The sequence below is a fragment of the Buteo buteo genome, chromosome 1 (genome assembly GCF_964188355.1).
Source record: "Buteo buteo chromosome 1, bButBut1.hap1.1, whole genome shotgun sequence".
Lineage (NCBI taxonomy): Eukaryota > Metazoa > Chordata > Aves > Accipitriformes > Accipitridae > Buteo > Buteo buteo.
Genome location: NC_134171.1, coordinates 33,828,744 through 33,842,047, shown reverse-complemented (window position 1 = coordinate 33,842,047; position 13,304 = coordinate 33,828,744). Strand labels below are relative to the sequence as shown.

Below are 13,304 nucleotides of genomic sequence, written 5' to 3'. Positions count from 1 at the left end.
TTTCTTGTATTGCCTGTCCAAAATCCCTGAATCTTCCCATGCTTTTACATAGAGTTTATATTTATACTGTTCGGGCAGGCTGCCAAGCACACTTCTGTATTTGATTAAAGATCAAATTAATGTTTTACTTTATTTTTCTCTTTAAGTAGACACTCATCTGACCTAATTTATTTTAAACCAAAGCACTAGAGTCTGTATAGAAGCAGTTTTGTTTGAGGTCAGTGACCACACACTTGGGTTAGAGGTCCTGTTTTACCTTGCTTCCAGGCTTTGGGTGCAGCTGAACTGCAGAAGGCGCTTGCTCCAGTCATATTAACAGCAGGAAAACGACTCCTCCTATTTGGGCCTGCCTGCCTGGAGTTGGGAATGCTAAATTTCAAACTCAAAAGTACAAGTTACTAACTTCTGTTTTGCCTTTTAATCAGCTGTAACTATGGGGAGACAAACCTAGGTAGTCTTTTTAGCTGACCTGTGTTAATATAAATGTAAAGAGAATTACACAGCATTTCTTTCTGTGTTCTTAATGCTCTGCACTTTCTGCCTGAAACTGTTCTGTATCTTGTACATTTAAATATCTTGGGCGTATGCATATTAGCAGTACCTTTCAGATTGGATATTCTGTATTGCTCTGTATTGGGCAGTCCATGTCAGGCTGGAATTGCTTCTCTGCTGCGTATCTGAGTGAGCGTAACATGTTGAATGGATGGTCTTCAGGATATTAAGACTTTCAAATTTAGCTAAGTGGCTTATATATCAAAAAGGAAAGTACTCTGACAAATATGCTACTGAAATGGGATCAAATTAGATGAAGTAGCAAATCCAATTAATTTTTTTATTGGAGCACTCTAGTGTCTCTTGTGAGACATTCATTCTTCTATGTCATGACAAACTGTCACACTTGTGCTTTCTATATGGGTTCCTGGCTTAACAAGATTCAATTAATTTGCAGCATAAGAAACACTGAATTCAATACTTTTGCAAAGATCTTTTCATGTGTCCTTGGAGGTGGCACTCATTTCATGGATAAATTATATTTGTCTTTGTATAATCGTGTTGCTGTGCAGAGTGTTCACTATTTTTAATACTTGTAATGAAGACAGTGAAATTAGCATTGAACTTGATCCAGTTACCTTTTTTTCTTTTGACATCTTCAGTAACCACTTCTGCAGCTTGTGAGAAATTGGAGAGAGACAGGAATGAACTGCAAGTTGCTTATGAAGGGTTTTTGCAGAAGTTAAACCAGCAACATCACAACGATTTAGCTGAGCTGGAGGAGAGGCTTAAACAATTTTACACTGCAGAATGTGAGAAACTCCAAAGTATCTGCATTGAAGAAGCTGAAAAGTACAAAGCGCAACTCCAGGAGCAGGTTTGTAACACTTGAAGTAGAAATGTTCTCTAGCAATTGCTTTCTGCTCCAAATGAGCCTTCAGAGAATCCTGGGGTTTGCTGATAATGGCATTACTGTATCTAATGTGAAACTCCACTTCATTGCAATGGTAAAAATGTTACTACACTAAGCTGCCCAGATCTTAAGCTTGTGTTTAAACGTGGTGGAGATTCCTTGTGTTCTGCAAACTTCAATGACTTCTAGATCTCCACCGGATATTTGAGGCAGCTTGTGTTTCAAGATGTATAGAAACGCACCTGGCCTGCGACCTTGCTTTGCAAAAACTCCATGAGTGCAACAGATGCATACATCATCCTGTTGGTAGTGGTAAACTGTAAGGCATTGTGCTCATCTATTAAGTCTTGTACGTGGCTTAGCTTCTCCTGTGACCATCTGTTAAGTGCTACCTAGACCATTTAAAAGTACTCAACGTACTGCATAAAGCCATTGGAACAATACTTTAAACAAAGGTTAAGTTGACACATGTAAGGGGGGAGAAAAATCATGTTGTCATATTGCAGGTGGACAACTTAAATATCACACATGAAAACTTTAAGCTGGAACTTGAAAACAGCCACTCAGAAAAAGTAGAGGAGCTGAAAAAGGAGTATGAATCCTCTTTTTCAGGCAAGTATTTTGTATACAAGTACATATGCTATAATACTGCTACTTACACAAGCATTCTCATCAATATGTCCAATTCATTATTCTTGGCAGTCAGCTATCTTTATAAACATTGACTGAATTCCTTTTTTTGGAACTGAACAAGTCTCATTTTACATACAGAAATAACCATGATCCCACTGTAGTTGAATGAAACTTTTAAAACAGTTTAAGAGTGGAGATGACCTTTTCTTTCAGTAAAAGATGTCTGAATTGCAGTATGCCCTCAAAATCTCAAGTTAATGAGAAATTGCTCCAACCCCCCTAGTTCTATAAGGAGCACCTCAAAATTGAAATTGAGGCCAAGTAGGGTTTTGTGCTTTCCAGACTGACATGGGAATGGTGAGAAATATTACACACTGCTTATAGTATACTGGGACAAAGGTTGTTTTTCAGGGAGTGGGTGGTGAGTGTGCTCAGTTTTAAATGGCATTGCATCTAATTGGTTTAAGTGTTGATGATTTCCATCCTCCCTCCAACTCTACGTGATAGCCAAGTTTCCAGTGATACTTTTGAGTCATTAAAACTGGTGATGCTTCCACTGCAATCAAAGAGCAAACTCCTCTGTGTGGCATCTCCAAAGTAGGAAAGGAAATGTTTTTCTAGAAGCTTGTGGAAGACACAATTTCAGTTTTGCTGTGTTTCCCTTCAGAAACTGAGCTTTTGAGGGATCAATTCATCCATTTTGTTCCATGTAGATGAATGCTTTCAAAACTGATGTGCTGTCAACTGATGACATGGATAGGCAAGGGGACAATCAACAAATCTGAAGCAGCAATAAATCTGATACTTCATACATGCTTTGGATCAGTTGATGATAAATCTTTCCGTGTGGTCACTGCCTCTGCATCTGTGCATATGTGTATTGGCTGGCTTTTTGTGCTGCTGCTTTTCAAAAAGAATTTTCATGTCTTACACAGTATTAAAAAATCTGCAAAAATAATTTGTTGCAGAGCTCAAGACTGCCCATGAATCTGAAAGGAAGTCACTTGAAGATTCCTTTAAAGAGAAGCAGGAATGGCTAGAGGTTTGTTAAGGGTTGGGGTCATTGCTACAGTCTAAAACTTAAAAGGCAGTTTGGAGATGTGCACTGAATTCTTGGCCTAACCATACCATATCTTTCATTTCAGAAAAAAATTGATGAATTAAAATGTGAAAACGACTCTCTGAGTGAGAAGTTGAAATTAGAAGAGCAAAAACAAATAGCCAAAGAAAAAGCCAATCTTGTAAGTCTTGATCTTCAAAAGTAATGCAGATGAGCAGATCTCGTAAGCCTGGGTTTGTTTTATTGCGTAGTATGAAAAGTTTGCAATCAAGCCTGATAGGGCTTCCATACTTGGTAACTTTTTATGTAAATGGCTTGCTTGCCAGAAGTTCTTCTCAAGCACTACAATGTTGTATATTAACCTTATCATTATAAATTTATAAAGCTGTTGAGTATCTAAGTCCATGGTGTAAGTTATAGCCCAAGTTAAACTGAAGACCTTTATGTATACAAAAGTTGTACCATAGATTTCTTCTGGACAGTTAGTAAATATTCTAATGCCGCTATGATCTGTTGTAGGCTTACGTCACTACCACAAAACTCCCTTCTTGAGTCTTTAATGCATTTATTCAAACACTGATTCATACTTGTTGATGATTTATCTTTCAGATAAACTTTTATTTTGTCCTGCCTTTCCTCCAAAGGCTGCTGTTACCTGTGATGCTCCTGGGATAGAAATGTGTTCTGACAGAATTTTTTCATGCACTGGGAGGGTTAGATACAAACATGCTTATCCTTCTGGTTACCTGGAAATAACTGGAATAGCAGTAGTATTGCTTATCCCACAGAGAGAAATTCCACACTTAAAAACTCACTTGGGATGCTTTTAGTAGAAGTTGCCCTAGTTTTCACGGGAATTTAATTTTTTTTTTTTCTCTCTTACTGCTTATTCTAGTGGCAGGACAGAGCTGCCACAAGAACGTGCAACCACAATATGTTGCTGTGGTTGGGAGAGATGATACCAAAGAGAACATGTTGTACGCTGCACTTGGGAGTTTGAACAGTATTCCACAGGCATGCTCAGATGTTTAATTTGAAGGAGCAATAGTCAAGTGCCTTTACCTAGCTGCAAATGCACTTTGCATCCTGACAGCATAAGACACATCATAAGCTTGAGGCTTCTGTATGGAAAAATACTGATTTGACCCAGTATATTCTTCTGTACTAAACACAAATTCTGCGCTATCAGAATTCCCATTAGCCCGTTGAAGACAGAGGTGTATTTCCAACTCTCCAGTATTATTTAGATAATGTCACTTGATACTCCCAGCTTTTTTGCTAAAATCTTATCTGGGCCTTTCAGTCTTTTTATCTGTCTCTGTGGTCTACTATGAGTAGCTAATGAGGTGGCTCAGATTTAACTTTAAAAAGACATTTTAAGAACATTGGAGCAGAACAGGGAAAGAAAAATAAATTTTGAACATAGTGTAAGCTGCACTTAAAACTTTTCAGGATCACTTTTCTCTCTAGCTCGTAGATTCCATGTAAAGCCACAAAAAGGCGGAATGAAGTTCAAATTGTCTGCTTCCTCCTCTGAGGCAGCACAGCACACCCCCCCCTCACATGGGCTTCTGTTCAAAAGTAGAAATTAAACAAGAACCACTAATGCCACAATCCTTAAAAACAGGCAGGAAAATGAAACGTGTAGGTGATGAGGCCCTTGTTACCTGCAAAATGTACTGGCTCTGTCCTTGTGGTACTGCGCCCCACAAAACTGCAGGCATTGCCCTCAGAGTCTGAGGTTTCTGACATGGCAGTGAAGCTGTTGCTCAATGCGGTACACCACTATTCTTATCCAAATATGCTAAAACAAGTTTTGTTTGTTTTTAAAGATAAACTTAGTTACACAATGCACTTAATCATTGATTGATTTCTGTTTGTATTCCACTCAGACTACCTGGAAATGGACTGAGACTTGCTTTATTTTTCCTATTTTTGCCTGTGACTTTGCCTTTGAAATGCAGAGAGCATGTTTTACTCTGCAGTGTTTGAATGGTTCATTACTCTGGAAAAGAGTTTCTTGAGGAAACCAGATCTGACCCTGCCCTGTCCCCTTCCTGGTCTCCCTTCCACCTCCTGGATAACAACCAAAAGAAAAAGAAAAAATAAAAAAGAAAGCCCTAACTTGCTGTATTGTAGATAAGACAGGGATGTACAGCAGTGCAAGATTTTTTATGTGCAATTGCATTGTTAGGGTTTAAGAAGAATGTAAACCTGAAAATTTTCAATTTCTGCTTATGAATCAGCTACCTTTTGACTCAAAACAGGGAAAATCAGCTACAGTCGAGTTCATAGCTTTAAATTTCTGGTGCTTTTTTAACTATTCCAGCATCTGAAAACTCTTCAAATGTTTACTCTAATTACCTCTTGGGATGGGTTATGAGTAATATGAAATAAATTTTGGAACTCCTAGCCTTAAAGGGAGCCTTTGGGCACTCCTGCAAAACAAGTTTCGCTGTGACAGCTTTAGTGCCTTCCTTTGACTCACAAGGGTTTTTCACGTTTGTGCATAGAGTGTGTTCTGAACAGCTTGTAAGGAAAACTGCAACTGTCCACCTACACTGAAGGACAAACAAAATCAGAGGAGAAAGTGGTACCAGCTCTTTTTTTTTTTTTAAATTCTAAACTGTCTGACTTGATTTCACTTAAAACAAGAAACTGTCATTACCATATGTATTCTTGTGCTCTTTCTAAATAGCAGAGAAACACTTAAGTTGTTCCTGAAATTCAGGGTACTAAGCAAACTCTGTGGAAATCTTTCAGAAAAACCCACAGATTATGTATCTGGAACAGGAGCTGGAAAGTTTGAAAGCAGTGCTGGAGATCAAGAATGAGAAACTCCATCAGCAGGATATAAAGCTAATGAAGATGGAAAAACTGGTGAGTTTTCCTTGGGGTCTGGCAGGTTTGGACTGTGTCTCTGGGTTATGTTCTGATAATGAACTCGGGCTGGTCAGACTTATGTGCAAGGTTTAATTTTTTTTGTTTAAAAGGAAACACAAAATGATGATGGGACACGCTTACATTGCAGGTACAATTATATCTACATTGGGCTGTAATGTAAAGAGGGGGAAGGAATCACCAGATGCTGTGAATGACCTTTTAACCTCTTAAGACAACTACTGGTTTGCATAAACTATTGCTAAGTTAGTACAGGGTTATCTGGGAGCCTCTTCCACATTTCCTTTCCTCTTCCTTTCCTCTTGTCCCCCATCCCCCAAAGTAAAAATCCTTACCTGCTGTTTGCTTGAGTGTTACAGAAGATAGATTGCACTGGCAGGAAATCATTAACGTGGAAATGATCCTAATTAAACAAGAAGGGATCAAATATGGAGTGCAATAAATGTTTTCATCTAGAGTTGATTAGCTTAGGTCAATCATTTGAGCTATTATCTTTAAGCTACTTGTTTAGCTGTGTGGATTTGATCCTGATCTGTGCATAATTCCACATGAAAAGGCAATTTCAGGGGCAGAACTTGTAATTACTTAGCATGCTCTTATCTGTGGCAGGACAGGGTCCTTATCCTGGGTGGGGCCTTTGAACACTGTTGTAATACTTACTTAAGCAAGATTTTAATGAGGAAGGATAGAAAGAGGTTTGGATACAAAGGAATACATTCATGTCAGTTGTTCAGTATTGTACAGCACCATATGTTGCCCTGGTCTACAATTACTAGTGAATTACTAGTAAGCCTTCACCTTTCCTGATAGACATTGGCTGCAGTATAGAAGCCCTTGGACTATCCAACCATTTAATCACTGTTTTTCCTTAACTTCTGATAACATCCTGCAGCAATGAAGTAGAATGAGGACAGTAACAGGGAGAGCTGTTTACACAGGGGAGCTCTTGAATTTGTCACATTAGCATGTTATTTCTAGACAGTCTTCTGTCTGCCACAGCTTCTAAAACTGCTGCCCATCACTGGCAGAAGTTACTAGAACATGCTGGTTAACTAGTAGATCCCTTATCCAGTACTCCTTTGTTGACATCTAATCAGCACACCTGGCAAAATGCCAGTGTTACCTTATCCTTGTGTAAGTGGGATCTATTTGACTATTATACAGTACTAAGCCACAATAGCAGGTCAGTCTCACATTACTCTAGGTTTTTGCACTTACTGTAACAAGGTCTGCAAACTCCAGATTCTGAATGTCTGTGATAGCTCAGTCAGTATCTCGATGACTGCATGTAACTGTGACCTTTTTTCAAAGCTGGAGACCAACACAATCCTAACGGATAAATTAAAGAAGGTTCAGCAAGAAAATGAAGAATTAAAAGCTCGGATGGACAAACACATGGAGCTTTCAAGGTAAAAAATATCTGTGGACTTTTAAATGTTCTTATGAACCAGGGGAAGGCGTTCCTGTGACGAGAGAAAATTCTGAGTAAATATTAGTGACTGGGATTTTGTAGTACTCTGTAAAAGAACACACCCCTTTCTTCCCCACTTGTGTATCTGCAAATGTGCATTCCTGTGTAGAACAACAAGCAGGAACAGATTGCAAAGGGGAAAGCCTCAGTATGTTCTTCAGTGCTTCAAAACAGTATCTTCAGGGAAGAAAAAGCAACTCAGAAATATCATCTTATGATACAGTGGCTCTTTAATTATTACTGGCTTGTGAGCTAAACCTGGTTTTACTTTTAACCACTTCAGTTGAGTGATTTGTCCCCAATTTAGATGAGTGAAAAGGCCAGTGTGTTTTATATAGCAATAATGGTGATATTTAACATGAATAAAATGGGCCTGAGGTTCTCCTAACTTCAACTCTTGCTTAAATGGATGGGCCAACTCTTCCAGTTTGAAGGAAACTACAGAAATGCAGCTTCTATGTAGAACTGAGCCTGCAACGAGACCCAAAGGCTCCAGCATGGCCATTTAAAAACATCTGTCATGTAGGACAAACATCATGTCAAGTAGGACAAGTCTCACTTTTCAGATGCTTTTTCTGGCCTTTAGGGATTTTTCGTATTGGGACTGCCTCCTGTTTTCTGCAAGCTACCAGTTTAAATCCAGCAAGGATGAGAACAGGCTATATCCTCCTTTTAAGGAAGTAATTTAGTTGTCAGCCAAGCAGGGATTTATGCAATTTCAAACTCTTCTTTAAGTTCAGTACTGTAGCCTCCACCTTGGGTTATATGTTCTGATGTAAATCTTATGTTTGCAGGCAACTTTCTACGGAGCAAGCTGTTTTACAGGAGTCGCTAGAGAAGGAATCAAAAGTAAACAAACGCCTGTCAATGGAAAATGAAGAACTTCTGTGGAAGTTGCACAATGGTGACCTATGCAGCCCAAGAAAACTGTCTCCCAGTTCTCCATCCGTGCCTCTGCAGTCCCCACGAAATTCTGGTAATTTCTCTAGTCCTACAGTATCACCGAGATGACATCTCTTGAGAGAAAGAGGGGATTGCATTTCATTTGCAATCTGCAGAACCAATCCTAACTTTAATCACAGGAGCAAGAGCTATATTAGCCAAGTATGACAACTAAACATAACTGGAAACTTTTTGGTGCAAAAATGGCGATAAAGAGACTGAGAATATGGGAGTAAGGCATTTGCATTGCTCCTTGCAAAAAGACTTGTTTATGACCTCTATGGACATTGTTGCACAAAGCACTTACAGAGCAAGGAAAGACTTGTTCATTGCCTTTTCACCTAACTATAAGACAAAGCTCAGGGGCTTAGAGATAAAGATCACAACCTTTATAATATGTTCCTTATCACAGACACTTTTTTTAAGGCTCTGTGTATGCGTGTGTGCGTGCGTGTGCTGTGGATGGAATGGATGTAACACACGGTGCGTGTGTCTAATGCTGCCTTCTTTGCTGTGTACATAATAAAGGATAAAAGCTGAAGACTATATATTGACATGTACTTCCTTAATAATGTTGTCAGTACGCATGCTTTTAGCAAAGAATACACTCACCTTGGAATGAGGAGAAACTGCCGCTAGTACTATAGGTTAGTTTCCTTCATCTTTCTGGTTTCAGTTCAGTAAAAAAAAGGCAGGAAAAACTTTGTCAACTGACTCACTAGTGTCTTGGCTGACCTGAGTATGCAACTTAACTTTGAATTAATTTTAAAAACAAACTGAATTGCAGCCATATTTTGCATGGATTCTTGGTTTAATATCCCTGCACTGCACGACTCTGCCATTTATGACGAGACATTTTTTGCAGGTTACAGTGGATTTTGGCTTTTGAGTCAGCAGGGTTGCAGTCAGAACCACAGTAGCCCTCAAGGTCAGAAGTTATTAGCTAAGCTGCAGGTTTAGAAACCTAGACCTGTCCTCTTACCTGCTGACAAGGAATCACTGATTTCCCCAAAACAGCATGTCCATTACTGAGATTGTCTGCCGAGTATAAACTAGATGTAGATTTGAAAGCCAAAGAGAAAAATGCAATAGTCATTAGGTGCATTCTTAACTCAGTTCTCAAGAAGAATCTTAAAAGTAATTTGTGAATTCTGGTGTATCTGGTGACACACTTTGCCTTTTTAAGCATTAACATTTGTATTAACATTCGTATTAACATTCTTCAGGGTTGGTTAAATTCACCTGAGGGGGAATGTGGAAGTTGTGTATTTATCTTATCTTGCTAATTCTGCCATACCTTCCCTCTTAGACTGCAGGATATCAGTGTTCTGCCAGTTCATTTGGCAAAAGATCCCTTACAAGAGATTCTGTAGAGTAGGGGAAAAAAATTGTCCTGGCTGCTGGAACTGGAGGCTGAGGGTGTCAGTGTTTCTGGAAATGTCATATGCTGAGGTTCAGCTTCAACAAGGTAATTGCATAGCCTTGCTACACCCTTGGTCAGACCTGTTTAAGGTGTCTACATTGTCCCTACTAAACACAGGTTCAACTTCCAACTATTATTACAAAACACTACCTATGCTTGCAATAGCTTGGGTTCTACAGTACCACTTCCAGGACCATTGTTACACTACTGTTCAGCTAATGCTGTTAGCTATACTGATAACTGTTATGGTAAATTGTGTCTGCTGAGTTTCCCTGTGTGTTTCAGTAGCTTGGGGACAGGAATCAAAGGGATGGAAAGTGTTTAGCGAACTCAACTAGAGAACCATTTCAAACCATATTACCCCAAACTTGAAAAATCTTGGCTAGTAATGAGGAACACAGACATAAAAACAAGACTGTTAACAGTGCTTATACAGTAAGTAAACTTGTAGTATACTTAAACTTGTGATTGACTATTTCATTAAATTTACTTAATTTTCCATAAGTGTACAGGTTAAGGGTGCCACTTCTATGGAACATTATGCTCTCTCTTTATCCTCTTTAGGGTACTGTATATACCACTTGTTTGTGGTGTCAGTACTTAATGTTTTCTAGGGGTTTCAAATTTAACTATGAAAATCCTCTGTGGGCTAAAACTTGGATTAAAGTATATCTTGGAACATTCTTATTTTCTATGGTCAAAGAGATTTGATCACATGTATTTGACCTGAATGCTTAAAAAATAAATTTTTTTTACTGACTGAAGGTTTTTTCTCCTGCTTGTATTAGTCAAATGATCTTTAATCTAAGGAGGAACATTCCTCCAAATCCTAAAATACTCTTAGTACTTGCTCAGCACAGCAGAACAGCAGTAGTGAAGCTTCACTGCACAAATTATTAATGTTCAGCTAACCCTTGGAAAATTTTAAATCTACCCTTACTACTCTAATGTAGGTAGAAGCTACACAGAGCTTGCTTGTGATTAATAGTGATTCAGTTTGATTTGGCTGTTTGTTAAAAAAAAAAAAGACTGCAGATAACATACAGAACTAGGACTAATAAATACTTGAGTGCAGTTGGCTTAATATAGGGACCCAATGTGCATATGCCTGGTAAAGGCATCCTACAGGCCTCCTCTTATTAAAATGCTCACCTTAGGAAATTTGTGTGAGAAAAGCCACCTCAAGTTTAGCAATCTAACATCATGTCACAAGAACAGTTGCAATGTTAATGCCTCAAATAAAATGTGCAAGAGTGCATACAAATGTTTGAAGATCAAATTTAGTGTACCCCTTCTTCATGTAACAGAGAAGGGGAAAGCTTTTCCAGGCTACCAGTACAGAGAAGTAAGTATGGTATAGTAAATAATACAAAGACTGTTAATTTGTCAATAGTTTCCCTTCACAATACAGGAGACTCCTTGCCTCTAAACTTCTCTAAAAGTAGGATCTATAACACTCTTATGAAGAAATGAAGAATCCTTGTATATAGAAATCAGGCTATAGAAATACCTGTTTAGTGTTTGTCCTAGTGGTCTGAAAGAAATAATTCTGTTGATCTTGAAGCATGGTTTCAATACTTTTCTCTGAGTATTGATATTTCAAGCTTTAACTTAAATACTATGTGTTAGCAAAGGCTTTGTTTGATCCAGTAACTTTCACGTATTTTTTGGTGATTTCTTTAGTATAAAGTTTCCTTCAGGAAAAGCTAGAAGCCTGCTTACCATAGATATAGGCCAAAGGCCTAGTGCTAGTCAAGCAATTAAACAAGTGATTTTCTTCAACTACTCAACCTTAACTAGTAGTTCCAACTCTAATGATGTGCTTCAGAGGAAGTTAGTGACATTTGTATTTGTACCAAATAGTTTGTTACCATTCAAACTATTCATAAGGTGGTTCACCTCCCTTCAACACTTCTCTTTAAAGGTCTTAGTGCAACTTGTACAGTATTTCCTGTAAAATTTGAGGTGAATCATTTCCTTACCCTAACTGAAGACTTGAAGTTTCTCATTACAAACACCAAAGACACTTGCATGTAAACGGGTATCGTGCAATTCATGCAGGAAATTCCTTCTAGACAGTGAGTAACCACTGGTCTTCAAAACTGTAGTTACCTGACAGCCAGGAAATCTTTTAGGGCTGAGCTGGAGTCAAGAAGGTCATCAGAAAGTTGGAATAATCATTGAACCCTTAAGAAACAAATACCTTCTGTCCATTGCTGCTGCCTTGCCTTAGCAGAGTGGTGACTGAGGTATGCAAATAGAAATAACAATACCAGCAGGTTTAAGCAGGTGACTTTGACAAGTCACTTAAATTTAAGTTCCCAAGCTTCATTCTCTTACCCTGTGTCACTGTTCATTTATGTGGAAATGTGTAATTGCATCAATGTAAAAAGAATCAGGCATGCCCAGGAGGCTTTTGGTAAAATAAGAACTATGTAAAATAATTCTCATTGTTTATAATGATGAGAATTATTTTGATGGGGGGGAAACACCACCAAAAATTCCAAAAATTCTTCCTTAAAGGCACTACTTTTGTAGTTATAATTAATCTCAAGAAACTGCATGTGATTGGTACACATAACCATTAAACCTGAGGGAGACTACTCGAGCAATGATGCAGCAATGGATTTACATCATCTTTTCCTCTCCCGCCAAACTCACCAAGGAAGTGATGCTACCATGTGAACTGCTGCACTGTTGAACAAGTCTGAACAGGTGACACTATCTCCCACTTGCTAGATATTTTAAAAGAAATCAATTGTCAAATTAAAGGCTCAAAAGTGCTTTGAAATTTGAGTTGGCACAGCTCCTGTAGTTCAAAGGGAAATACATTGTTCTGATAAATGGAAACGCTAAAAAGGGATGAACACCTTGCACAGCCTCATCCAGAAGCTCAGGGATTGTTAAAGTTACTTTGGTCAAAAACCAACAACAAAAAAAAAACCACCACAAAAAAACCAAGGTACAAAGACCTCTTTTAGGTATTACTATGAAATTGTGTAACAACTATTTAGTCATTACAACAGTGTAACATTCTTGATGCCTGTTAATAGCAACTAGAAAGAAGATTAACAAGGGACTGCCTCTTACGCCTTCAAAGTTGGTCCTATTGCTTGCTGTATTTAACTTCTATTTGGTTTTTAGTGACCTTGTTTCCAGAGGCCAGCACTATTACAGGCATCTGGGGGGTGTTCTCCACAAAGCCTATTTCATGAAACATGCATAGAGCCCTTTCAGTCTTTACCATGGATATTTATCATATCAGTTACATTGTTTCAGGTTCCTGCATGCTGAAGAAAAAACTTTGAGCAAGCTTGTTTAATGTTTTCATTAGCTATACTAATAATCAGGTTAATAACATGATTGAGAAGCTGCCATTTTTACATTAGTACTTAGTAGCTATCACTACTCAAAGCAGTACTGTACACATCTGCTCAAAGGTTTGAATTATCTGGAGTAAAGGGCCTAC

General features: G+C 38.3%; 1 protein-coding gene across 6 annotated transcripts in view; it reads left to right on the top strand.

The window, feature by feature from the left end:
* The window catches only part of MTUS1 (microtubule associated scaffold protein 1), a 131,383-nt gene extending 118,531 nt beyond the window's left edge, over positions 1-12,852 (top strand). For all 6 annotated transcript variants that reach the window (XM_075026784.1, XM_075026823.1, XM_075026792.1 and 3 more), the window contains 7 exons: positions 1,155-1,369; positions 1,912-2,017; positions 3,007-3,080; positions 3,184-3,279; positions 5,862-5,978; positions 7,311-7,408; positions 8,265-12,852. In XM_075026784.1, the coding sequence (XP_074882885.1) occupies positions 1,155-1,369; positions 1,912-2,017; positions 3,007-3,080; positions 3,184-3,279; positions 5,862-5,978; positions 7,311-7,408; positions 8,265-8,481 (923 nt within the window). In that variant the 3' untranslated portion in view covers positions 8,482-12,852. The remainder of the gene's footprint in view (positions 1-1,154; positions 1,370-1,911; positions 2,018-3,006; positions 3,081-3,183; positions 3,280-5,861; positions 5,979-7,310; positions 7,409-8,264) is intronic.
* Positions 12,853-13,304: the final 452 nt, after the last annotated feature.